The 25797-nt window shown below is 48.4% G+C and overlaps 1 protein-coding gene across 2 annotated transcripts in view; it reads right to left on the minus strand.

The window, feature by feature from the left end:
- The window catches only part of slc23a3 (solute carrier family 23 member 3), a 126926-nt gene that overhangs the window by 88561 nt on the left and 12568 nt on the right, over positions 1 to 25797 (minus strand). For both annotated transcript variants that reach the window (XM_085986801.1, XM_085986802.1), the window contains exons 3-4: positions 12141 to 12235; positions 4159 to 4244 (exon numbers count right to left, since the gene is read on the minus strand). In XM_085986801.1, the coding sequence (XP_085842927.1) occupies positions 4159 to 4244; positions 12141 to 12235 (181 nt within the window). The remainder of the gene's footprint in view (positions 1 to 4158; positions 4245 to 12140; positions 12236 to 25797) is intronic.

Consider the following 25797-nt stretch of genomic DNA (forward strand, 5'->3'; position numbering starts at 1 on the left):
AGTTTGTCCTATTAAATTATGTTTATCCAAATGTCCCGTTACTGTCTCCTTAATAATGGACTCTAACATTTTACCAACCACAGATGTTAGGCTAACAGGTCTATAGTTTCCAGCCTTCTGTCTACTACCCTTTTTAAATAAGGGTGTTACATTAGCAGTTTTCCAATCTGCCGGGACCTTTGCTGAGTCCAGGGAGTTTTGGAAAATTATTACTAATGCATCTACAATCCCTACCGCCACTTCCCTCAAGACCCTAGGATGCAAGCCATCAGGTCCAGGGGATTTATTCGCCTTGAGTCCCATTATTTTACCAAGTACCACTTCCTTAGTGATTTTAATCGTATTTAGCTCCTCCCCCCCAGAGCCCCCTGTTTGTCCAGTGTTGGGATATTCTTAGTGTCGTCTACCGTAAAGACTGATACAAAATAATTGTTCAGCGTTTTTGCCATCTCCATGTTTCCCACCACTAATTTCCCGGTCTCATCCTCTAAGGGACCAACATTTACTTTAGCCACCCTTTTTCTTTTTATAGAAACTATAGAAACTTTTGCTGTCTGTTTTTATATTTTTTGCTAATTTACTTTCATAATCTATCTTCCCTTTCTTAATCAATCTTTTAGTTATTTTTTGCTGTGTTTTAAAGACTTCCCAATCTTCTATCCTCCCACTAGATTTGGCTACCTTATATGCCCTTGTTTTTAGTCGGATACTATCCTTAATTACTTTACTTAGCCACGGATGGCTATCTTTTCTTTTACACCCTTTTTTCCTCAGTAGAATATATTTTTTTTGGAAGTTGTAAAATAACTCCTTAAATGTACACCACTGATCATGTACCATCTTACCCTTTAATCTATTTTCCCAGTCCACTCTAATCAATTCTGCTCTCATACCTTCATAGTCTCCTTTATTCAAGCTTAGCACGCTTGTTTGAGATCCAACCTTCTCACCCTCTAATTGAATATGGAATTCAACCATGTTATGGTCACTCATTCCAAGGGGATCCTTTACTAGGACATTTTTAATTAATCCTGTCTCATTACACAGGACCAAATCTAAGGTTGCTTGCCCCCTGGTCGGTTCAGTTACATGCTGCTCAAGAAACCCATCCCTAATACGCTCAATGAACTCATCCTCAAGGCTGCTCTGCCCAATTTGATTTGTCCAGTTAATATGATAATTAAAATCCCCCATAATTATAGCTATTCCCTTATTACAAGCCTCAACTATTTCCTGATTAATGCTCCATCCAACAGAGTTGCAACTGTTCAGAGGCCAATAGACTGCACCCACTAGTGTTTTTTTCCCCTTATTATTCCTTATCTCCACCCAAACTGTTTCACTATCCTGTTCCTTTGACCCAATATCATTTCTCTGTATTATAGTGACTCCTTCCTTTATTAACATAGCCACCCCACCTCCCCTCCCTTCCTGCCTGTCCTTCCTGATTGTTAAATAACCTGGTATGTTTAATTCCCAGTCATGGTCACCCTGCAGCCATGTTTCTGTAATGGCCACAAGATCATACCCATATGTCATTATTTGTGCCGTTAAGTCATTCATTTTGTTACGAATGCTACGTGCATTCAGATAAAGAACTTTCAAATATGTTTTGTAACACTTAGTTCCTGTTTTTTCCCCTTTTAGTACTTTACTTTTTACTCCATACCTTCTGCCCCTTCCTGACACATTCTGTTTTTTAATTCCCCCACTGCTACCTAAGTCTATGACCTTCTCCGTTGTCATTTCTATTATTTGCTCTCTAGAAACCTCCCCCCCACTAATTAGTTTAAAGCCCTCTCTACAGCCCTAGTTATATGATTCGCCAGGACTCTAGCCCCAGCACTGGCCAAGTGGAGTCCGTCCCAACGGAACAGCTCCCTCCTGTCCCAGTACTGGTGCCAGTGTCCCAAGAAGCAAAACCCATTTCTCCCACACCAGTCTTTGAGCCACGCATTTAACTCTTTAATTTTATTTATCCTAGCCAAATTCGCTCGTGGCTCAGATAATAACCCAGAGATTATTACCCTTGAGGTTCTGTTTTTTAATTTGACCCCTAGCTGCTCATACTCCTTTAACAGAACCTTCTTCCTTGTCCTATCTACGTCGTTTGTACCAACATGGACCACGACAACTGGATCCTCCCCCTCCCACTCCAAGTTTCTTTCCAGCCCAGAAGAGATGTCCTTAACCCTGGCACCGGGCAGGCAACACAGCCTTCGGGACTCCCGCTCTTGACTGCAGAGAACCCTATCTATCCCCCTAATGATACTATCCCCTACAACTACAACATTTCTTTTTACTCCCTCCACTATATGCTGACAGGGTTTGATAAATTAGGAGCAGGCTTGTGTGGAGCATAAACAGCGGCATGGATCTTTAGGGACGAATGGCTGGTTTCTGTGCTGTAAATTCTATGTCATTCTATTTAATTACATGTAAATTCTATGTCATTCTATGTAAAGTTTATGCAAATTCAATGTAACTTCTATGTAAATACTATGTAATTGTATGTAAATTATATATCATTCTATGTAAATTCTATATAAATTCTATGAAGCTTAGATGGAAATGTTATGTAATTCGATGTAACATTTATGCAAATACTATATAACTTATATGGAAATTATATGCAATTCTATGTAAAATTTATGCAAATTCCATGTAAATTCCATGTAAATTCTATGTAATTCTATGCATTTTGTCATGGGACAAGCTGCTATATAAAAATGGGATGTTGTTTATGTATGAAGCATAATCTGAGGCTGCGAGCCCTGCCCAATCTTTTCTACAGGGTGCGCAGACACAAGCTTTTATGCATGCAACTGCTTGACTCCTTTCTAGCTGCCAGATGTGAGAGAGCAGGTAACCGGGAAACCGTGCTTCGGTGGGCCGGCAGAGTATTCGAACCCCACCCTGCCCCTCCCCCCACCCCCGCCTCCCCCCCCCACACCCGGCCCCATGACAGGAAAACATTGTGACCTCTCCCTCCAGAGGCACCAGTGAACATGGGAACAGGAGGAGGCCATTCAGCCATTCAGTTAGATCATGGCTGAACTCCATTTGCCCGCCTTGGCTCTGTAACCCTTAATACCCAACAAAAAATCTACCCAGCTCAGATTTGAACTTTTCAATTGGCCTCCAGCAGCCACATCTCTTGGATGTTGGGGCCAGACTCCTATGGTGGGGGGTGGTGAGGGCTCAGCCTTCTCACCGACCTGTGCCCTTGTATAGCCAGGCTCCAAGCTAGGCGACGAGCTTCACTTAATTGCCCCTTGAATGCTGCCACACACACACACACACACACACACACACACACGATATATTAAAACATCAGAAAATGCTGGAAAAACTCAGCAGGCCAGGCAACATCTGTGGAGAGAAATAGAGTCAACGTTTCGGGTCGAAACCCTTCTACAGAACTGAGAGAAAAGGCAGGAAATGAAACAAAAGGCAGAGGTCTCCTCTACATTGGGGAGACCAAACACAGATTGGGTGACCGCTTTGCGGAACACCTCTGTTCGGTCCGTAAGGGTGACCCCGCGCTTCCGGTCGCCTGTCATTTTAATTCACCGTTCCATTCCCACTCAGACCTCACCGTCTGCGGCCTCTTGCATTGTTCCACGGAAGCTCACCTTAAGCTCGAGGACCAGCACCTCATCTTCCGATTAGGCACTTTACAGCCTTCCGGACTCAATATCGAGTTCAACAACTTCAGATCATAACCTCAGCCCCTATTATATTTTTATATTTTTTATCCACACTTTTGGTTTGTGCCTTTTCCTTTTTTCTCTCTCTGTCCCACATGGCAGCTGTCTCTCACTCTGCCAGCGCATTTCACACTTCATCTAGAGCCATCCTTTGTCTCTTTACCTGTCCTATTACCATCTCGTCTCGCCTTGAATATCTCTTAATGTCTCTTCTTTCATCCCCTCCCCCATTTCCCAGCCCCCAAACTGCCTTTTGTTTCATGTCCTGCCTTTTCTCTCAGTTCTGACGAAGGGTTTCGACCCGAAACGTTGACTCTATTTCTCTCTCCACGGATGTTGCCTGGCCTGCTGAGTTTCTCCAGCATTTTCTGTTGTTATTTTGGATTGCCAGCATCCGCAGTATTTTGCTATCATATATTAAAACATACCAACTTTGAAAGCATCTTACTTCAGCCAGGGTGAGTTTCCATGTCTGTAGAGTGATGTCTGTCTCTGGGCACTGAGCCCCATCACAGAGCACGGCCATTTCAGTACCTGTATCAGCCAAATGAAAGAAAGGCATAAAGAACTTGCATTTATATAGCGCCTTCCATGACCTCAGGACGTCCCAAAGCGCTTTACAGCCAATGCAGCACTTTTTTTTTGAAGTGTTGTCACTGCTGTGACGCGGGAAACGCGGCAGCCAATTTGCGCACAGCAGGATCCCACAAACTGCAACGTGATCATGACCGGATAATCTGTTTTAGTGATGTAGAACTAGATGCAGGAAGGATGTTCCCGATGGTCGGGGGAGTCTAGAACCAGGGGTCACAGTCTAAGGATAAGGGGTAAGCCATTTAGGACAGAGATGGAGGAGGAATTTCTTCACCCAGAGAGTGGTGAACCTGTGGAATTCTCTACCACAGAAGGCAGTTGAGGCCAATTCATTAAATATATTCAAGAAGGAGTTGGATATATTTCTTAAGGCTAAAGGGATCAAGGGATATGGGGAGAAAGCAGGGACCGGGTACTGAGAGTGGATGATCAGCCATGATCTCGTTAAATGGCGGAGCAGGCTCGAGGGGCCGAATGGCCTACTCCTGCTCCTATCTTCTATGTTTCTATGTTGTTTGAGGGATCAATATTAACCCAGGACACCGGGGAGAACTCCCCCCTGCTCCACTTCAAAACCGAGTCATGCTTACACTGAAGCGTTTTGTGCTCAAGTCTCTAGAGTGGGACTTAAACGCGCACTACCTTCTGACTCAGAGGCGAGGGTGCCACCCACTGAGCCGCTGGCTGACTTACTGAAATGAGGATATGGTAAAGAATGAGAGAACCTCCTCAGCACAGTTCACTTCCTTGCTCTCCTGAAGACACTGAGATTCGCTGGGGTACTACCTTCCATGGGTTTTGCTCACTCTCAGCTGCCTCACCCCAGGCGGTCGTTCTTCTTGCGTAAGCTGGAGAGTGAACGTTGGCAGACTATTTGACTGTGGCGGGCACCACACAGAAGCTAAGGGCTGGATTTTCATTGGGCCATGGAGTCGGGATTGGAGGCGTGTGGGGGGTTTAAAATCCCAAAATCGGGGATCCTGTCCCCATCCTGCCCCCAATCCGCCTCCATGCCAGTTTCAAAGGAGGCGGATACCCGCCCCGCGCTGGAACCCGCTTCCCCGAGACGGGAAGGGGATTAGTGCCAATTAACTGCCTGTTAACAGGTAGTTAACAGGCAGTTTTTAGCCTAATCCCTATTTTTATTGTTGAAATGTGGGATTCCCGACGGCTCCAAACCACGCCAAGTTAGCGAGGCGGGCCGTCGGGATGAAGGGCTTGGAGGGGTCGAGATGTCCGGTGTTCAGGTGAGTGATGGGTGCATGAGTGCAGAGGTAAGTGTGTTTGGTGTGTTTAAAGTATTTAAAGAAGCTCTACTAACCTTTACTTACCTTTACAGCCTTCCTTCCTTCAGGTCTCGGGAGTCCCTCATCTCACTGGCACAGAAAGCAGAATGGCCGCCAGCTGTCAAAATCTGCAGCATCTGCTTTCTGTTCTGGGGAGATCTCTAAATCATCCTGAGAGGAAGGAATTAACCTGGAATACAGATTGTCAGTGTTTGACAGCTTCAAACAGCTGTCAAACGTTGATATTTCATCTGTCAAAAGGTCTTGACAGATGAAATTTCAATCTGTGACGTCACCTATTGCCGGGTGGCCCTTAATTGGCCTGCTGAGGCCGCTGGGCAGGCTCAACAAGGTCAATCAAGTCTAAATCGCGTGGGTTGGCCACAACTCGATGGAGGCGGGACTACAACACCGAAAGTTGTAGTCCCGCCTCCTACCCGACTCCTCAATGAAAATACAGCCCTTAATCTTTTTTTTTGAACCTGACTCCCACACTTCCTTTCGGGGGATAGTGATCAGGAGTCGGAATCCTGGTTTTCCTGAAAGTAAGCATGCAGGTGCAGCAGGCGGTTAAGAAGGCAAATGGTATGTTGGCCTTCGTAGCGAGACAGTTTGAGTGCAGGAATAAGGATGTCTTGCTGCAGTTGTACAGGGCCTTGGTGAGACCACATCTGGAGTATTGTGTGCAGTTTTGGTCGCCTTATCTGAGGAAGGATATTCTTGCCATGCAGGGAGTGTAGCAAAGATTCACCAGGCTGATACCTAGGATGGCGGGAATGATGTATGAGGAGAGATTGAGTCGATTGGGCTTGTACTCGCTGGAGTTTAGAAGAATGAGAGGGGATCTCATCAAAACTCATAAAATTCTAACAGGACTAGACAGACTAGATGCAGGAAGGATGTTCCCAATGGTGGGGGAGTCCAGAACCAGGGGACACAGTCTAAGGATAAGAGTTAAGCCATTTAGGACAGAGATGAGGAGGAATTTCTTCACCCAGAGAGTGGTGAACCTGTGGAATTCTTTACCAAAGAAGGCAGTGGAGGCCAATTCATTAAATATATTCCAGAAGGAGTTGGATATATTTCTTAAGGCTAAAGGGATCAAGGGGTATGGGGAGAAAGCAGGGACAGGGTGCTGAATTTGGATGATCAGCCATGATCTCATTGAATGGCGGAGCAGGCTCGAGGGGCCGAATGGCCTACTCCTGCTCCTATCTTCTATATTTCTATGTTTCTATCATCGCCTCCCCCCCCCCCCCCACCGTCCCACCCTCCCTCAGGGTCCTGAGGGCCAATTGTAGTAACCCCTACTGCCGCCCAGCTGAGATCAGCCAGCAGAGCAGAGGCCAAGGATTGAAGCTGGCGCCTTGGGACTCAGTGTGGGGGCTCAGTGTCGGTGCAATTACCAACCAGGCCACCGGGTGGAGCTCTCACTCAGGACGATTATTTTTTCATTTCCCTCATTCCTGCCCCTGGCCGTCATCCAAGAAGGCCGAGAAGACTAATGAAGCCAGTGTGAGAAGACAGACACCAAATGGAAGACAGAGGAGAGGGGAGGACAGAGATTAATATGAGAAAAGCACGCAAAAAGCAATTTAGCAACAATTTAATCAAGTGCGAAACAGCCAGTTGAGAACAGAACTGGCTAGCGGAGGATTGTGGTTCCCATTAGTCCCGAAAACATGAGCGATTCCCCTTTCAGAGACAAGTAGAGAAACCCAATTCCAACAAAACGTTGTGCAAGCTTTATTCCGAGCTTGATAATTGCAGCTTTCTTTTGTTGGCCAGGCAGTAGTCAGGTGGGTTGACGGTTTTCGTACCAACAAAAACCATTGAACGGTTTTTAGAATTTCCCAGCGCTCAGGGTGCGTGCACACGTATCCTGAAAATATTACCTATTCTAAACACAATTCACCTCGCATGGGCAGCAGTCAATGCTGCTCTACCATTGGCCACTGGGAGGTCACAGGAGCGTTGCCGGGGGACGGGCCCCCCCACAGCTGACTAGGCCTCAATAATCTCTAACCGTTGGGAGGCCGCAAAAGTGAGGCTTTGCCAGGGCCCACCACTCCGCTAGGCCGCTATTCTCAGCGCTGCGGTATCTCAACATGTAGGAAAGTCATAGGCAGCGAGCAAACCAGCTTCCCAGCTAGGGGCTAAAAGGGTTAACTCACGAGGACAGGTGGCACAGTCTGGGCTTGTATTCCCTTGAGTTTAGAAGATTAAAGGGGTGATCAAATTGAGGTGTTTAAGATGATTGATGGAATTGATTGGGTAGAGAGAGAGAGAAAAACTATTTCCTCTGGTGGGGGGAGTCCAGAACAATGGGACAGAACCCTAACATTTTGAATTTGAGAGGGGATTTCATCGAAACCTATAAAATTCTGTCAGGCCTGGACAGACTAGATGCAAGAAGGATGTTCCCGATGGTCGGGGAGTCCAGAACCAGGGGTCATAGTCTAAGGATAAGGGGTAGGCCATTTAGGACAGAGATGAGGAGGAACTTCTTCACCCAGCGAGTGGTGAACCTGTGGAATTCTCTGCCACAGAGGGTGGTGGAGGCCAGTTCATTAAATATATTCAAGAAGGAGTTGGCTTTATTTCTTAAGGCTAAAGGGATCAAGGGATATGGGGAGAAAGCAGGGACAGGGTACTGAATTTGGATGATCAGCCATGATCTCATTGAATGGTGGAGCAGGCCCGAGGGGCCGAATGGCCTACACCTACTCCTATCTTCTATGATTCTATGTAATTAGAGCCAGGCCGTTCAGGGGTGATGTCGGGAAGCACTTCTTCACACAAAGGGTGAGTGGAAATCTGGAACTCTCTCCCCACAAAAAGCTGTGGAGGCTGAAAGTCAATTGAAAATGTCAAAACTCAGACTGCTAGGTTTCTGGTAGGAAAGTGTATTAGGAGTTACAGAACCAAGGTGGGTAAATGGGGTTAAGACACAGATCAGCTGTGATCTGATTGAATGGTGGGACAGGCTGGAGGGGCTGAATGGCCTCCTCCTGCTCCAGAGGCAGGGTCACCAAACCCCAGGATTGTCCTGGACTCTCCAGGAGGTGAAGATTCATCTTCCGGGCACTGCTGCCAGCAGGAGAAAAATAACAGACTTAAAATTTTTTTTTTTTTTTTTTCCATTTGAACATAAGAAACAGGAGCAGGAGTCGGCCAGTCGGCCCCTCGAGCCTGCTCCGCCATTCAATAAGATCATGGCTGATCCAATCTTGGCCTCAACACCACTGTCCCGCTCTCTCCCCATACCCCTCGACTCCCTTGTAGCTCAAATGTCTGTCAATCTCCGCCTTGAATATATTCATTGGGCTGGATTTTAATACTGGAGGCGTGTCGGAGGCGGGACTACAGCTTTCGGTGTTGTAGTCCCGCCTCCATCGAGTTGTGGCCAACCCACGCGATTTTCACTTGATTGACCTTGTTGAGCCCGCCCAGCGGGCTCAGCAGGCCAATTAAGGCCCACCCGGTAACAGGTGACGTTACAAGTGGTTAGCACTGTTGCCTCACAGCGCCAGGGACCCGGGTTCGAATCCGGCCTCGGGCGACTGTCTGTGTGGAGTTTGCACATTCTCCCCGTGTTTGCGTGGGTTTACTCCGGGTGCTCCGGTTTCCTCCCACAGTCCAAAGATGTGCGGGTTAGGTTGATTGGCTATGATAAATTGACCCTTAGTGTTAGGGGGATTAAATACGTGGGGTTACGGGGATAGGGTGGGATATGTGTTGGTGTAGGGGATCGGGTGGGATATGTGTCGGTGCAGGCTCGATGGGCCGAAATGGCCTCTATCTGCACTGTGTGGTTTCTGTGATTTCTGTGATTTCATCTGTCAAGAGCTTTTGACAGATGAAATATCAGCTCTTTGAAGCTGTCAAACACTGACAATCTGTACTCCAAGTTAATTCCTTCCTCTCAGGCTGATTTAGAGATCTCCCCGGAACAGAAAGCTGAATGCTGCAACTTTTGACAGCTCATGGCCATTCTGCTTTCTGTGCCAGTGAGATGAGGGACTCCTGAGACCTAAAGGAAGGAAGGCTGTAAAGGTAAGTAATTGTAAGTAAAACTTCTTTAAACACTTTACACACACCAAACACACTTACCTCTGCACTCATGCACCCATCACTCACCTGAACACCGGACATCTCGAACCCTCCAAGCCCTTCAGCCCGACGGTCCGCCTCGCTAACTTGGCGTGGTTTGGAGCCGTTGGAAATCCCACGCTTCAGGAATAAAAATAGGGATTAGGCTAAAAACTGCCTGTTAACTACCTGTTAACAGGCAGTTAATTGGCACTAATCCCCTTCGCGCGTCAGGGAGGCGGGTCCCAGCACAGGTCGGGTACCCGCCTCCTGTGAAACGGGCATGGAGGCGGGTTGGGGGCGGGATGGGTTCATGCCCCCCAACTTTGAGATTTTAACCTCCCACACGCCTCCGATCCCGCCTCCACGGCCCAATGAAAATCCTGCCCAATGACTCTGCCTCCACCGCTCTCTGGGGTAGAGAATTCCAAAGATTCACGACCCTCTGAGAGAAGAAATTCCTCCTCATCTCCGTCTTAAATGGGCGACCCCTTATTCTGAGACTATGCCCCCTAGTTCTAGATTCCCCACGAGGGGAAACATCCTCTCTGCATCTACCCTGTCAATCCCCCTCAGAATCTTATATGTTTCAATAAGATCACCTCTCATTCTTCTAAACTCCAATGAGTATAGGCCCAACCTGCTCAACCTTTCATCATACGTCAACCCCTTCATCCCAAGAATCAACCTAGTGAACCTCCTCTGCACTGCCTCCAATGCAAGTATATCCTTCCTTAAATATGGAGACCAAAACTGTACGCAGTACTCCAGGTGCGGTCTCACCAACGCCCTGTAAAGTTGCATCAAAGCTTCCCTACTTTTATACTCCACCCCCCTTGCAATAAAGGCCAACATTCCATTAGCCTTCCTAATTACTTGCTGTACCTGCATTCTAACTTTTTGTGTTTCATGCACTAGGACCCCCAGATCCCTTTGTACCGCAGCATTTTGTAGTCCCACTCCATTTAAATAATAATTTGCTTTTTCATTCTTCCTTCCAAAGTGGATAACCTCACATTTTCCCACATTATACTCCATTTGCTTTGTATACTTTATTAATTATAGAAATATTGGAGATGGTGTTGGGGGGTGGGGGTGGTGGTGGGGGGAAGGAATATTTGACTGAGAGTCAAGAATCATCTAATCGGGTAACGAAGTCTGTTCACTTCCCAATTGCCATGTGATCCTTTATGTCCACGTGAGAGGGCAGATGGGGCCCAGGTTAAATGTCTCATCTGAAGAACAGCACTCCCTCAGTACTGCATTGGAGTGTCAGCCTAGATTTTGTGCCCCATAGGAGTGGGGCTTAAACCCAGAATCTTCCGACTCAGAGGCAAGACTGAGTCATGACTGACACATAAACCATGAACACATTTGTACCGAATTTCTCTCACTGCCACCACATAACTTGCATATAAGGCAACCACCCCCAACTCTCTCCAGCTAAAATAAATTCTCATCCTTATTTTCAAATCCCTCCATGGCCTCGCCCCTCCCTATCTCTGTAACCTCCTCCAGTTTTACACCCCTCCGAGATCTCTAAACTCCTCCAGTTCTGGCCTCTTGCTGATCACCAATTTTAATCACCCCACCATTGGCAGCCATGCCTTCAGCTGCCTAAACCTCCCACCTCTCTAGCTCCCTCTCCTCCTTTAGGATGCAACTTAGAACCTAGTTCTTTGACCAAGCATTTGGTTACCTGTCCAAATATGTCCTTATGTGGCTTGGTGTCAAATGTTACATAACAACATAAGAAACAGGAGCAGGAGTCGGCCATTCGGCCCCTCGAGCCTGCTCCGCCATTCAATAAGATCATGGCTGATCTTCTACCTCATCTCCACTCCCCTGCACTATCCCCATATCCTTTGATTCCCTTAATATCCAAAAACCTATCGATCTCTGTCTTGAATATACTCAACGACTGAGCCTCCACAGCCCTCTGGGGTAGAGAATTCCAAAGAGTCACCGCCCTCTCAGTGAAGAAATTTCTCCTCATCTCAGCCCGACCCCTTATTCTGAGACTGTGACCCCTGGTTCGAGACTCCTCAGCCAGGGGAAACATCCTCCCTGCACTTACCCTGTCAAGCCCTGTAAGAATTTTGTATGTTTCAATGAGATCACCTCTCATTCTTCTAAACTCCAGTGAATATAGGCCTAGTCTACTCAATCTCTCCTCATAGGACAATCCCCCCATCCCAGGAACCAGTCTGGTGAACCTTCGTTGCACTCCGTCTATGGCAAGTATATCCTTCCTTAGGTAAGGAGACCAAAACTGTACACAATACTCCAGGTGTGGTCTCACCAGGGCCCTATATAATTGCAGTAAGACGTCTTTACTCTTATACTCCTAGAATATGTCCAATCAGCGTTGGTAAGCCCAGCATGTTCTGATATGAAAGGCCTCTGGCCATTGGAAGGACTAGTTTCGATGAAGAGTTACAGAAGAACAGCACTGTACCATTACGACGGGAGCTGTTGGTTTCCATGGGATGCGAGGTGAGAATCACGGCAGGGATCAAATATTCAAAGGATGGAGCCTGGACCAGTGGGAGTCTAGAAAGGAAAAGGGAAAAGAAACAAGGGGAGGGATGGGGGGGGAAGGACAAACATTAACCAATCCACAACATTAAGGAAATGACTCGAAGTGATGTATCACCACAGTGCCAACATTTGTAACGAGCTATTTTTTTTGTGAATTTGATGTACTTCAAGGCAAATGAAGGAACTTGCATTTATATAGCACCTTTCACAACCTCAGGATGTCCCAAAGTGCTTTACAGCCAATGAAACACTTTTGAAGCGTAGTCACTGTTGTAATGTAGGAAACACAGCAGGCAAAGCAACCCGCTTGATCGGCAACCCTTCCACCAGCTTAAACATTCGCTCCCTCCACCACCGGCGTACCGTGACTGCAGTGTGTACCATCTACAAGATGCACTGCAGCAACTCGCCAAGGCTCCTTCGACAGCACCTCCCAAACCCGTAACCTCTACCACCTAGAAGGACAAGGGCAGCAGGTGCATGGGAATACCACCACCTCCAAGTTCCTCTCCAAGTCACACACCATCCTGACTTAGAAGTACATCGACAATCCTTCATCGTCCCTGGGTCGAAATCCTGGAACTCCCTCCCTAACAGATTAGTCAAGCAACAGCCTGACACAGTTATACTCACAGAAACATACCATTCAGCCAATGTCCCAGACTCCTCCATCACTATCCCCGGGTATATCCTGACCCACCAGCAGGACAGACCCAGCAGAGGTGGCAGCACTGTGGTATAAAATCGGGAGGGAGTGGCCCAGGGTGTCCTCAACATTGACTCCGGACCCCATGAAGTCTCATGGCTTCAGGTCAAGCATGGGCAAGGAAACCTCCTGCTCCAAACCACCTACCGCCCTCCCTCAGCTAATGAATCAGTACTCTTCCATGTTGAACACCACTTGGAAGAAACACTGAGAATAGGAAGGGCACAGAATGTACTCTGGGTGGGATTTCAATGTCCATCACCAAGAGTGGCTCAGTAGTGTAGTGTATGTGCCTTTAAGTCAGAACTACTTTTTACAGCTCCTGTATACTGTAGTACCGGCAGTGACCACACCGGTATATAAGCTGTGTGCATGCCTCTGTACCCCAGTCTAGAGATTACCCTCCTCCAGTAAAGACCTGTTATTTGTTAATGTACAGCATCCGTGTAATTATTTATCCACTGAACCACGGATCTAACAGTGGTGACGAGTGTCGATGCGAATCTACCTGCAACATAAAAAAATTTAAAAAATAGTTGAGTCCAGGAACACGGGCGTCGACCGCGAGCAACCGCCCAGCAGTCAGGCAGAGATCCAACTTCGCTGGGGAGGCTGTGGAGAGCCGGGCTTGGTTCCCCAGCCACAACGAGCAGTAAGAGACCGACGACAGGTCCAGGGCAGACCCTTCCCGAGCAGTGGCGGCAGGAGCCGACCGACGGCAGAGAGAGAGCCGAGCAGCGTCGACGGGGTAAGAAAGAGGGTGAAGAGAGCAGGGCGTAGCCGGGGGTTGATCACCGAGCGGCGTCGAGGGAAAATACTGCAAACCGGAGAGAGAGAGGGTAAGAAACAGCCGGGCTCTAGACTGAGCGGCGTCGACAAATATCAAGAGAAGAACGCGCAGAGCACAGCCAGGGATCACGGGCTGATCAGGGTCTGCGGGGCAAAGCAAGGGAGACACCATTGAGCCGCGGAGAAGCAGGGAGAGCGCGGGAGACGCCATTGAGCCGCGGAGAAGCAGGGAGAGCGCGGGAGGCGCCATTGAGCCGCGGAGAAGAAGGAAGAGCGTGGGAGATGCCATTTTGCGAAGCCGCAGCAGAGAAGACGGGCGAGCGCGGGAAGGAAGGAAAGCGCGGGAGATGCCATATTGTGCCAGCGGAGCAGAAGGGGAAGCGCGGGAGGCGCCATTGGTGATAGTTAACGCACAACCAAGGATGCCGAAGAGTGGCAGTATCTCTATGTTCGACAATGAAGTCGAAGATTGGGCGACATATGTGGAACGTATTGAGGTGTACTGCAGGGCAAATGAAGTGCCAGATGCTAATAAAGCACTGGTTCTGTTAAATTCCATGGGTGCAAAAACTTATGGGTTACTGCGAAATCTAATAACCCCAGAGAAGCCGGTAAACAAGAATTTTGAAATCATAGTAGAAATCCTACAGGACCACTTAAACCCCACAACGCTGCTGATAGCAGAACGATTTAAGTTCCATAAAAGGAACCAACACAAAGACGAAAGCAATGCTGAGTACCTAACGGAACTGCGCAAGCTATCGAAATACTGCCAGTTTGGAGCGGGACTAGCAGACACGTTAAGGGACAAGTTTGTGTGTGGGCTACAAAGTGAAGGAACCCAGAAACGGCTTCTATCAGAAAAGGACCTTACGCTGGACAAAGCTTTCAGTATGGCAGTATCACATGAAGCAGCCGCAAGGGGCGCTGCAGAGATACAACGGAGACCGCAAGAATATGGCACCAACGAAATGACCTATGGAACAGGGAAGTGCTATCGTTGCGGCAGAACAACACATGACCAGAAAGATTGTTGGTTCAAGGACCAAGTGTGCAGACAGTGTGGGAAAGCAGGACACATAGCAAGAGTCTGCAGGTCTGGGAAGAAAACCAACAGTAAGAAATCTCCACAGGAGAAGTACAAAAAGGTACACCAGGTGATGGACAGTGGTTCAGACGAACAGAAAAGTGACACAGGCTCCGGAAGCAAGGAGCTGGGTTGTCTGAAACTACATAATGTAACCGAAATGGAGGATCACCAGACTATCTGGGTTACACTCAAGATAGACGGAGTCCAAGTGGAAATGGAATTGGACACAGGTTCAGCTCTAACAGTCATAAATCAAAGAGACTACAAGCGGCTATTTTCACACATACCCTTGAAAGCTACAGAGATTGTCTTGAAGACGTATACGGGGCAAAAAGTCTACCCCAAAGGGAAAATAAGGGTGAAAGTGACATATAATGGTCAGGAAATACCTAAAATGGATATATATGTATTGCTAAATGGAGGACCACCACTGCTAGGATGTGAATGGATCCGAAAGATACAATTAGATTGGAATTCCATACAGGCACTGAAGGTTGAGGCCAAAAAGGATGACGACGTCACATCTGGACGACTGTCAAAAATGCTAACTGACGCAAAAGAAGTGTTCCAGGAGGGACTAGGAACACTAAAAGGAATAACAGCAACAATTAAAATAGAGGAAAATGCAAGCCCAAAGTTTCTGAAGGCCAGACTAGTGCCTTATGCGATCAGACCAGCAGTTGAAGCAGAGCTGGAAGGGTTGGAACATTCAGGAGTACTGTCCAAAGTGGACTGGAGCGAGTGGGCTACACCCATCGTTCCTGTAATGAAGAGGTCATTGAGTAATACGCCTGGGGAACCAAAGAAGGTCCGCATCTGTGGGGATTTTAAGGTGACAGTGAACCCAGTCCTTCACACGGTGCAATATCCGCTTCCACGAATTGAGGATATTTTCGCCTCGCTATCTGGTGGTAAACGCTTCACCAAAATTGATCTAGCCCAGGCGTACTTGCAAATGGAGGTAGAAGAAGCTTCGAAACATTACCTTACGATCAACACCCATAAAGGTCTCTATCAATATAACCGGCTGGTGTTTGGAGTAGCCTCGGCTCCGGCTATCTGGCAAAGGGCGATGGATCAGGTCCTGCAAGGGATTCCAGGGACCCAGTGTTATTTGGACGACATCTTGGTCACGGGCGAAAATGACAGTGATCACCTCGCTAACTTGGAGAAGGTGCTCGCCAGATTAAAGGAATATGGGCTGCGAGCTAATCGCCACAAGTGCGAGTTTTTCCAGAAACAGATCTCGTATTGCAGCCACGTCATCGATGAAGAGGGGTTACATAAGTCCCCTGACAAGATTGAGGCAGTAGTCAAGGCTCCAGCACCGGAAAATGTGTCACAACTGAGGTCGTTCCTCGGGCTGGTAAACTATTACCACAAGTTCTTACCAAATTTGTCTACGGTATTACACCCGCTGAACACCCTACTGCAAACAGGGGTACCATGGAAGTGGGATGACGAACATAGACGAGTTTTCCAGAAGTGTAAAGAATTGATCACATCAAAAGAGGTGTTGGCCCATTTCAACCCAGCGCTACCAATTCGTTTGGCATGTGATGCATCACCCTACGGCATTGGAGCGGTGCTGTCGCACAAATTCCCAGACGGGTTGGAGAGGCCAGTAGCCTTTGCGTCTCGGTCACTAACCTCAGCCGAGCGCAACTACGCTCAGATTGACAGGGAGGCCCTCAGCCTAGTATGGGGAGTAAAAAAATTCAATCACTATCTGCATGGGCAGAAGTTCACCTTGCTGACTGACCACCAACCGCTTGTCTCCATCCTTAATCCTAAGAAGGGCGTGCCAGTAATGACTGCACAGCGGTTACAAAGATGGTCCCTGTTTTTAGGGGCGAATCAATATGAAATAGAATATAAAGGCATGAAACAGCATGGGAACGCTGATGGGCTATCGCGCCTGCCACTGCCTACGGTGGAGGAAGCACCAGCAGTGGACCCTATCGAGATATTTTATTCGTCGATAATTGAACGATTGCCAGTAACAAACGCGGATATAGAGAAGGAGACCCGCAATGATCCGATGCTGTCACGGGTATATGAATTGACGGTGAGGGGATGGCCAACACATGGCGACTCACTGTTGCCAGCATTCTCATCCAGAAGAGAATAGCTGTCAGTATGCCAGGGGACAGTGATGTGTGGATCCAGAGTGGTGATTCCACCCAAGTTAAGGGAGAGAGTGCTAAATGAGCTACATGAAGGTCATCTGAGGGGAGTGAAAATGAAAAGCCTTGCTAGGGCTTATGTGTGCTGGCCGGGATTCGATCAACAAATCGAAGACCTAACTAAGAGCTGCTTAGGATGCCAGAAGTTCCAAAATGCACCACCACATGCCCCTCTACACCCATGGGAGTGGCCCTCCTCTCCATGGCAACGGGTGCACATTGATTTCGCTGGTCCATTCATGGACTCAATGTTCTTAATAGCAGTGGATGCTCATTCAAAGTGGCCTGAGGTGATAAAGATGTCTTCAACCACTACAGAGAAAACGATTGCAGTCCTACGGACCATATTTGCCAGAAACGGGTTGCCAGGGCAGATCTGCTCTGATAATGGACCACAGTTTGTGTCCGACGAGTTCCAAAAATTCATGAAAAGGAATGGGGTAAGGCATTACACATCCGCCCCGTATCATCCAGCCACCAATGGATTGGCTGAGAGGTTCGTACAAACCTTTAAGAAGGCGATAAAGGCCATGTGCGATGAGGAAATTCCACTACAGCATAAGCTGGACAATTTCTTATTAGCCTACCGAAACGCGACACATGCAGTTACCAACCAGACCCCGGCCGTGATGTTCTTTAACCGAAGGTTGAGATCTCGTCTGGACTTGCTCAGACCAAATGTGCGAAGAAATGTTGAGGACAAACAATTCCAGCACATCAACGAGAAGCCGACAATGTAGGGCAACCAGTCTTGGCCCGGGACTATCGAACAGAGAAGTGGCAACCCAGAACGATATGTACAAGGCAGGGGCCATTAATGTACACAGTGGATGTCGGGGAGAACATTGTGAGACGCCACGTCGATCAGATCCTAGCATCACAGGAATGCGTCAACCCCATGTCTCGAGTACCTGGGGATGAACCCAACATACCGGTAGCATCTACTTCAGACCCAGTAGCAGTGGAACCCGATGAACTACCCGATGAAAAGGGGTCAGAATCGCCTCTGCACCAAGAACAAGAACCTCTGGAAAGGCGCTATCCCAAAAGGGTCAGGAAGCCGCCCCAAAGACTGAGGCCTAGAAATTCCCTTGGGTTTGCGCCCATTTAGGGGCGCAAGAGTGGGTTGCGCCGGAAGTTGCGTCGCCGCTGAAATTAGGTGGGCCTTTAAATCGGCGTAAGCCGGTAGCGCTGTGCCGGCACCGATGACGTCATCGGTGTGCGCAGCGCCCTGGTACCGCCCGAAACCACGCCAATCCCCATCTTCAGTAGCGGCCGCCTCTTCCCTGGCGGCCGCTAACAACGTTTTGAAAACCTGGCCGTGCTGCAGCCTTAGAGGCGCTATTTAAAGCGGAGGTGCGGCCGGCCGCTTTTTCGGCGGCCGCCTGCCCGCACCTCCTTCCCCGGCCTCCTCCACACCCCCCCCCCCCCGCGGCATTGCCGGCTGGTTTCCGTGGAGCCCGGCACTTCGCCGTTGTGCCGGGCTCTTTTGCCGGCACTTTCAACGGGGCTCCGGCCGTTACAGGCACCTCCCCCTTAAGAGAAGGGGGAGGCCTGCAGTACAGCAGCCTGCCGCTCCGCATCGGGTGGCGCAGCGGGACCGGGAGTGCTGAAATTCACTTTCAGCTCCCCAAGCGGGGCGGACACACCCTGTACCAGCGCCCGCTTCCGCTTTGGGGCGCTGAAAGTGAATTTGGGGCGGGCACAACTGGCTCGGCGGCAGGCGCTAAATTTCCGGCGCAAACGTGCTGGCGGGGCGTCACCGAATTTATAGGCCTGAATCTATAAATGGACTTTTGTTATTGAATGTACATGTAAAAATGTAATTGTTATTTGAATATTAAGGGGGTATTATTAATCTAAAAAGGGAGGAATTGTAGTGTATGTGCCTTTAAGTCAGAACTACTTTTACAGCTCCTGTATACTGTAGTACCGGCAGTAACCACACCGGTATATAAGCTGTGCGCATGCCTCTGTACCCCAGTCTAGAGATTACCCTCCTCCAGTAAAGACCTGTTGTTTGTTAATGTACAGCATCCGTGTGATTATTTATCCACTGAACCACGGATCTAACAAGTAGCACCACTACTGACCGAGCGGGCCGAGTCCTGAAGGACATAGCTGCCAGACTGGGCCTGCGACAGGTGGTGAGAGAACCAACACGAGGGAAAAAGCTACTTGACCTCATCCCCACCAATCTACTTGTCGCAGATGCATCTGTCCATGACATCATTGGTAGCAGTGACCACCGCACAGTCACTATGGAGACGAAGTCCCGTCTTCACACCGAGGACACCCTCCATCATGTTGTGTGGCACTAGCACCGTGCTAAACGGGATAGATTCAGAACAGATCTAGCTGCTCAAAACTGGGCATCCATGAGGCGCTGTGGACCATCAGCAGCAGCAGAATTGTATTCCACCACAATCTGTAACCTCATGGCCCGGCATATCCCTCACTCTACCATTACCATCAAGCCAGGGGACCAACCCTGGTTCAATAAGGAGTGTAGAAGAGCATGCTAGGAGCAGCATCAGGTGTACCTAAACATGAGGTACCAACCTGGGGAAGCTGCAACACAGGACTACATGCATGCTAAAAAGTGGAAGCAGCATGCTATAGACAGGGCTAAGCGATCCCACAGTCAACGGATCAGATCAAAGCTCTGCAGTCCTGCCATATCCAGTCGAGAATGGGGGTGGACCATTAAACAACTGACGGGAGGAGGGGGCTCCATGAATATCTCCATCCTCAATGATGGTGGAGCCCAGCACGTGTGTGCAAAAGACAAGGTTGAAGCGTTTGCAACCATCTTCAGCCAGAAGTGGCGAGTGGATGATCCATCTCTGCCTCCTCCTGAGGTCCCCACCATCACAGAAGCCAGTCTTCAGCCAATTCGATTCAATCCACGTGATATCAAGAAACGGCTGTGCGCACTAGATACAGCAAAGGCTATGGGCCCCGACAGCATCCTGGCTATCATGCTGAAGACTTGTGCTCCAGAACTAGCCACGCCTCTAGCCAAGCTGTTCCAGTACAGCTACAACACTGGCATCTATCCGACAATGTGGAAAATGTTGTGTCCGTCAGTAGTAAGACACAGACTGCAGGAGAACGGTACAACAGGTGTTTACTCAACGTGGCTCACTCTGGAACTGACTGTACAGATTACTACTCAGTGCTATATACAGGTGTGGTCACTGCCGGTACTACAGTATACATGAGCTGTAAAAAGTAGTTCCCCCCCTTAAAGGTATATACATTACAGAAAACATTATCCACAAAACGTAGGACAAATCCAATCCATCCAATTACCGCCCCATCAGTCTACTCTCAATCATCAGCAAAGTGACGGAAGGTGTTGTCGACAGTACTGTCAAGCGACACTTACTCACCAATAACCTGCTCACGGATGCTCAGTTTGGGTTCCGCCAAGACCACTCGGCTCCCGAGCTCATTACAGCCTTGGTCCAAACATGGACAAAGGAGCTGAATTCCAAGGGTGAGCCCTAGTTAAACTGAAGTCAATGGGAATCAGGGGGAAAACTATCCACTAGCTGGAGTCATACCTAGCACAAAGGAAGATAGTTGTGGTTGTTGGAGGTCAATCATCACAGCCCCAGGACATCGCTGCAGGAGTTCCTCAGGGCAGTGTCCTCAGCCCAACCATCTTCAGCTGCTTCATCAATGACCTTCCTTCCAACATAAGGTCAGAAATGGGGATGTTTGCTGATGACTGCACAGTGTTCAGTGCCATTCGTAACTTCTCAGATAATGAAGCAGTCCATGCCCGCATGCAGCAAGACCTGGACGACATTCGGGGTTGGGCTGAAAAGTGGTAATTAACACTCGCGCCACACAAGTGCCAGGCAATGACTATCTCCAACAAGCGAGAGTCTAACCACCGCCCCATGACATTCAACGGCATTACTGTAGTGTATGTACCTTGAAGAAGGAACTATATTCTGCAGCCCCTGTATACTGCAGTACCAGTATATAAGCCTGTGTAGTAACTTTGTATAGTAGTTCCAGTTTTGTCGCCATTCAGTAAACACCTGTTATAACCAACTTCTGCAGTCCGTGTCTCAATTACACACGGACATTACATTGGCGACGAACAGATCCGAACTTACCTACAGTTCTGCACCACCTCACGGGGATCCATCCCTGAAGTGAAGTTATTAGAGGTCGAAGCCAGAAGGAAGAAATCCAAAAAGAAAAAAAAACAGAAGAAATGGGCGTCGACCGTGGGCAACTGCCCTCTGATTCATCGAATTCGAAGATTTGCAGGAGAGGCTGTCGAGAGCTGGGCTTGGTTATCCAGTCTATGGTGTTCCAGCTAATCGGGCTGGTGGCAGGTAGTACACTGATCCTTCCTGGGCTGTGGCGGGCTAGCGCTCGATCGGGTGGCTTTTCAACGGGGCCGAGCAGCGTTGTCGGGAAGAGGAGAGAGAGAGAGAGGGTGGAGCACACAGGGCGCGGCCGGTGCTACGAAGCCGGGCAGCGTACAGACCCGAGAAGAGGGAGGGAAGTGTCCCATAGGGTCTGCTCTGACGACGGGAACAGTAATTAAAATAAAAGAAAAAGAAATTAGAAGTGCAGAAAGCCGCGAGGAGCTGCAGTTTGCCACGGGGACCGCGGAGAGCAGCGTTGGCAGCAGCGTGGGGGGAAGCGCGCGAAGACCATAGGGCATCGCCATCAAGGCATAAAAATGCCAGCAACAGTGCTGGCAGCAGCGGAAAAGGCAGAAAGCGCGGGAGGCGCCATCTTAATCCAGCGGGGAAGAAGGCAAAGCGCGGGAGGCGCCATTTTGTTCAATCGGGAAAGAAGGCAAAGCACGGGAGGCGCCATCTTAGATCTCCAAGATGCCGAAGACTGGCAATATCACTGCCTTCGATAATGCAATAGAAGACTGGACCACGTATGTGGAAAGAGTCGAAGTATATTGCAAGGCAAATGAAGTAGCCGATGAGAAAAAGGCATCGGTACTACTAAACTTAATGGGCGCAAGAACGTACGGCCTATTGCGGAACCTGATCACTCCAATCAAACCGATGGCGAAGAGTTTTAACGAAATTGTTGATATCCTACAGGAACACCTAAACCCTACACCGCTGCTGATAGCAGAAAGATTTAAATTCCACAAGAGAAATCAGCATAAAGATGAGAGCAATGCTGATTACCTTACGGAACTACGCAAGCTATCAAAGCACTGCCAGTTCGGAGCAGGACTGGCAGATACCCTATGGGACAAATTTGTCTGTGGACTCCTGAGTGAAGGAACCCAGAAGAGGTTACTCTCAGAGAAAGAGCTGACGCTAGATAAGGCTTTCAGCATGGCAGTATCGTACGAAGCAGCAGCAAGGGGAGCTGCGGAAATACAGCAAAAGCCACAGGAATACGGCACCCATGAAATGACATGGGGATTTGAAAAATGTTATTGCTGCGGCAGAACAACCCATGACCAGAAGGACTACTGGTCCAAGGACAAAACATGCAGGCAATGCGGAAAGATGGGACACATTGCACGAGTTTGCAGGTCCGGGAAGAAGACTAACAACAAAAAGACTACTAAGGAACAGTACAGGAAAGTACAAAAGATGACGGACAGTAGTTCCGAAGACCAGAAGAACGATAGTGAAGCCGGGAACAAGAGACTAAGCTGTCTCAAACTGCACAACGTAATCGCAAAAGAGGATCACCGAACCATTTGGGTCACCCTCACGATAGCAGGGTCCCAAGTCAAAATGGAATTGGATACAGGATCAGCCCTGACCGTCATGAATTGACGAGACTACGAGCGGCTATTCACACACATACCCTTGAAAGACACATCCATTGTCTTGAAGACATATACGGGGCAGAAAGTATACCCCAGAGGGAAAATAAGGGTGCCTGTCGAATACAACAGCAAGGAAATACAGAAATTGTATCTGTACATACTGCAAGATGGTGGACCACCGTTATTGGGACGTGAATGGATCAGAAAGATAAGTTTAGACTGGCACTCCACTCAGGCACTGACTGTGGCTGGTAAAAAGGATGACGATGTCACACCTGGACGATTGTCAAAAATCTTAGCTAACGCTAAAGAGGTATTTCAACAAGGACTGGGAACTCTTAAAGGCATAACCGCCTCGATAAAAATAGAAGAGAATGCAATTCCCAAGTTTTTCAAAGCAAGACCGGTACCATATGCAATTCACCCAGCCGTCGAGGCAGAGCTGGAGAATCTGGAGAATGCAGGCGTGTTATCTAAGTTAGACTGGAGCGAGTGGGCGACACCCATCGTTCCTGTCATGAAGAAAACGTTAAACAATAAGTCTGAGGAGCCAAGGAAGGTTCGCATCTGTGGGGACTTCAAGGTGACTGTGAACCTAGTCCTTCACACAGTACAGTATCCTCTTCCGAGGATAGAAGATATTTTCGCCTCACTATCTGGAGGGAAACGTTTTACAAAAATTGACCTAGTGCAAGCATATTTGCAGATGGAGGTTGAAGAATCCTCTAGGAAATATCTCACGATAAACACTCACAAAGGTCTTTACCAGTATAATCGACTGGTATTCGGAGTAGCATCAGCTCCGGCTATATGGCAAAAAGCGATGGAACAAGTCCTGCAAGGGATTCCGGGGACTCAGTGTTACTTGGACGACATCCTAGTGACAGGTGAAAATGACAGTGAACACCTTGCCAACCTAGAGCAGGTGCTCACTAGACTAAGAGAACATGGGCTACGAGCCAATCGCCCCAAGTGCGAGTTTTTTAAGAAACAAATATCGTATTGTGGCCACATGATTGATGAAGAGGGGTTACATAAGTCCCCTGACAAAATTGAAGCGGTAGTTAAGGCTCCAGCGCCTGAAAATGTGTCGCAACTGAGGTCATTCCTCGGATTGGTGACCATAAGTTTTTGCCGAATTTGTCCACAATTCTGCACCCACTGAACGCCCTGCTACAAACTGGAGTAGCATGGAAATGGAGCGATGAATGTAAGCGGGCCTTTCAGAAGTGTAAAGGTCTGATCACTTCAAGAGAAGTATTGGCTCACCACAACCCATCACTACCGATAAGACTGGCGTGTGATGCATCTCCCTACGGCGTTGGAGCGGTACTGTCACATAAATCCCTTGATGGTTCAGAGAGGCCGATAGCTTTTGCGTCATGCTCGTTAACTTCAGCCGAGCGTAACTACACCCAGATTGACAGAGCGGCCCTCAGCCTGGTGTGGGGGGTGAAGAAGTTCAATCACTACCTGCACGGACAGAAATTTACTCTACTAACTGATCATCAACCTCGTCTCCATTTTCAACCCCAAGAAGGGCGTCCCGATAATGGCAGCACAACGGCTACAGAGGTAGTCCCTTTTCCTGGGGGCACACCAATATGACATCGAGTACAAAGGAACTAAACAGCATGGGAATGCTGATGGATTGTCGCGCCTACCGTTGCCAACGGTGGAAGAAGCACCTGCAGTGGATCCTGTGGAGATATTCCACTCGACCATAGTCGAATGTCTACCTGTGACGAATACAAACATAGAAAAGGAAACACGAAATGACCCGACACTCTCCAGGGTCTATGATTTAACGGTGAAGGGATGGCCAGCACATGGCGAACCACTGTTGCCAGCATTCTCGCCGAGAAGAGAACAGCTGTCAGTGTGCCGAGGAACCTTGATGTGTGGATCCAGAGTAGTAATTCCACCCAAATTGAAGGATAGAGTGCTCAATGAGCTTCATGAGGGTCATCTGGGAGGGGTAAAAATGAAGAACTTAGCCAGAGCGTTTGTGTGGTGGCCGGGAATCGATAGAGAAATCGAAGAGATGACCAAGAGCTGTACAGGATGCCAGAAGGTCCAAAACGCCCCACCACAAGCCCCTCTACATCCATGGGAGTGGCCCTCATCTCCATGGCAAAGGGTACACATTGATTTTGCTGGTCCATTTATGGACTCGATGTTTTTAATTGCGGTGGATGCACATTCAAAGTGGCCAGAGGTAATAAAAATGTCCTCAACCACCACAGAAAAAACTATCACAGTCTTACGAACCATATTCGCCAGAAATGGGCTGCCTGAACAGATTTGCTCTGACAATGGACCACAGTTTGTGTCTGAAGAGTTCCGGAGGTTCTTAAAGAACAATGGTGTTAAGCATTACACATCTGCCCCATATCATCCAGCCACCAATGGATTGGCTGAGAGGTTCATTCAAACATTCAAGAAGGCTATCAAGGCAATGTGTAATGAAGACATACCCCTACAACACAAGGTGGATAACTTCTTGTTTGCCTACCGGAATGCGACACATGCGGTTACCAACCAAACTCCAGCCATGATGTTCTTCAATCGAAGACTAAGATGCCACTTGTATTGGTTAAGCCAAACATCAGAAGAGATGTGGAGAACAGGCAGTTTCAGAATATGAATGAAAGGCCAACCAGGAGTTTCAAGATAGGTCAACCAGTTTTGGCCTGGGACTACCGCACAGAGAAATGGCAGCCAGGAACGATCTGCACACGGCAAGGACCTCTAATGTATACCGTGGACGTTGGAGAGAGCATTGTAAGACGCCATGCTGACCAGATTCTAGAGTCACTGGAAAACGTCAAATCTACACCACGATCCTATACACCTGGTGATGAAACCGAAGTACCAATTGCATCTACCTCAGAATCGGTGATATTGGAAGCAGACGAACCAAACAACGACGTTGATCCCGAATCAACTTTGCCAGAAGAACCTGATACCCCAAAGTGGCGTTGTCTGGACAGAATCAGGAAGCCTCCTCAAAGACTGAAT

The sequence above is a fragment of the Somniosus microcephalus genome, chromosome 4, assembly GCF_052327205.1.
Source record: "Somniosus microcephalus isolate GS21.2 chromosome 4, FLI_Smic_1.0, whole genome shotgun sequence".
In the NCBI taxonomy this organism is placed as follows: Eukaryota; Metazoa; Chordata; class Chondrichthyes; order Squaliformes; family Somniosidae; genus Somniosus; species Somniosus microcephalus.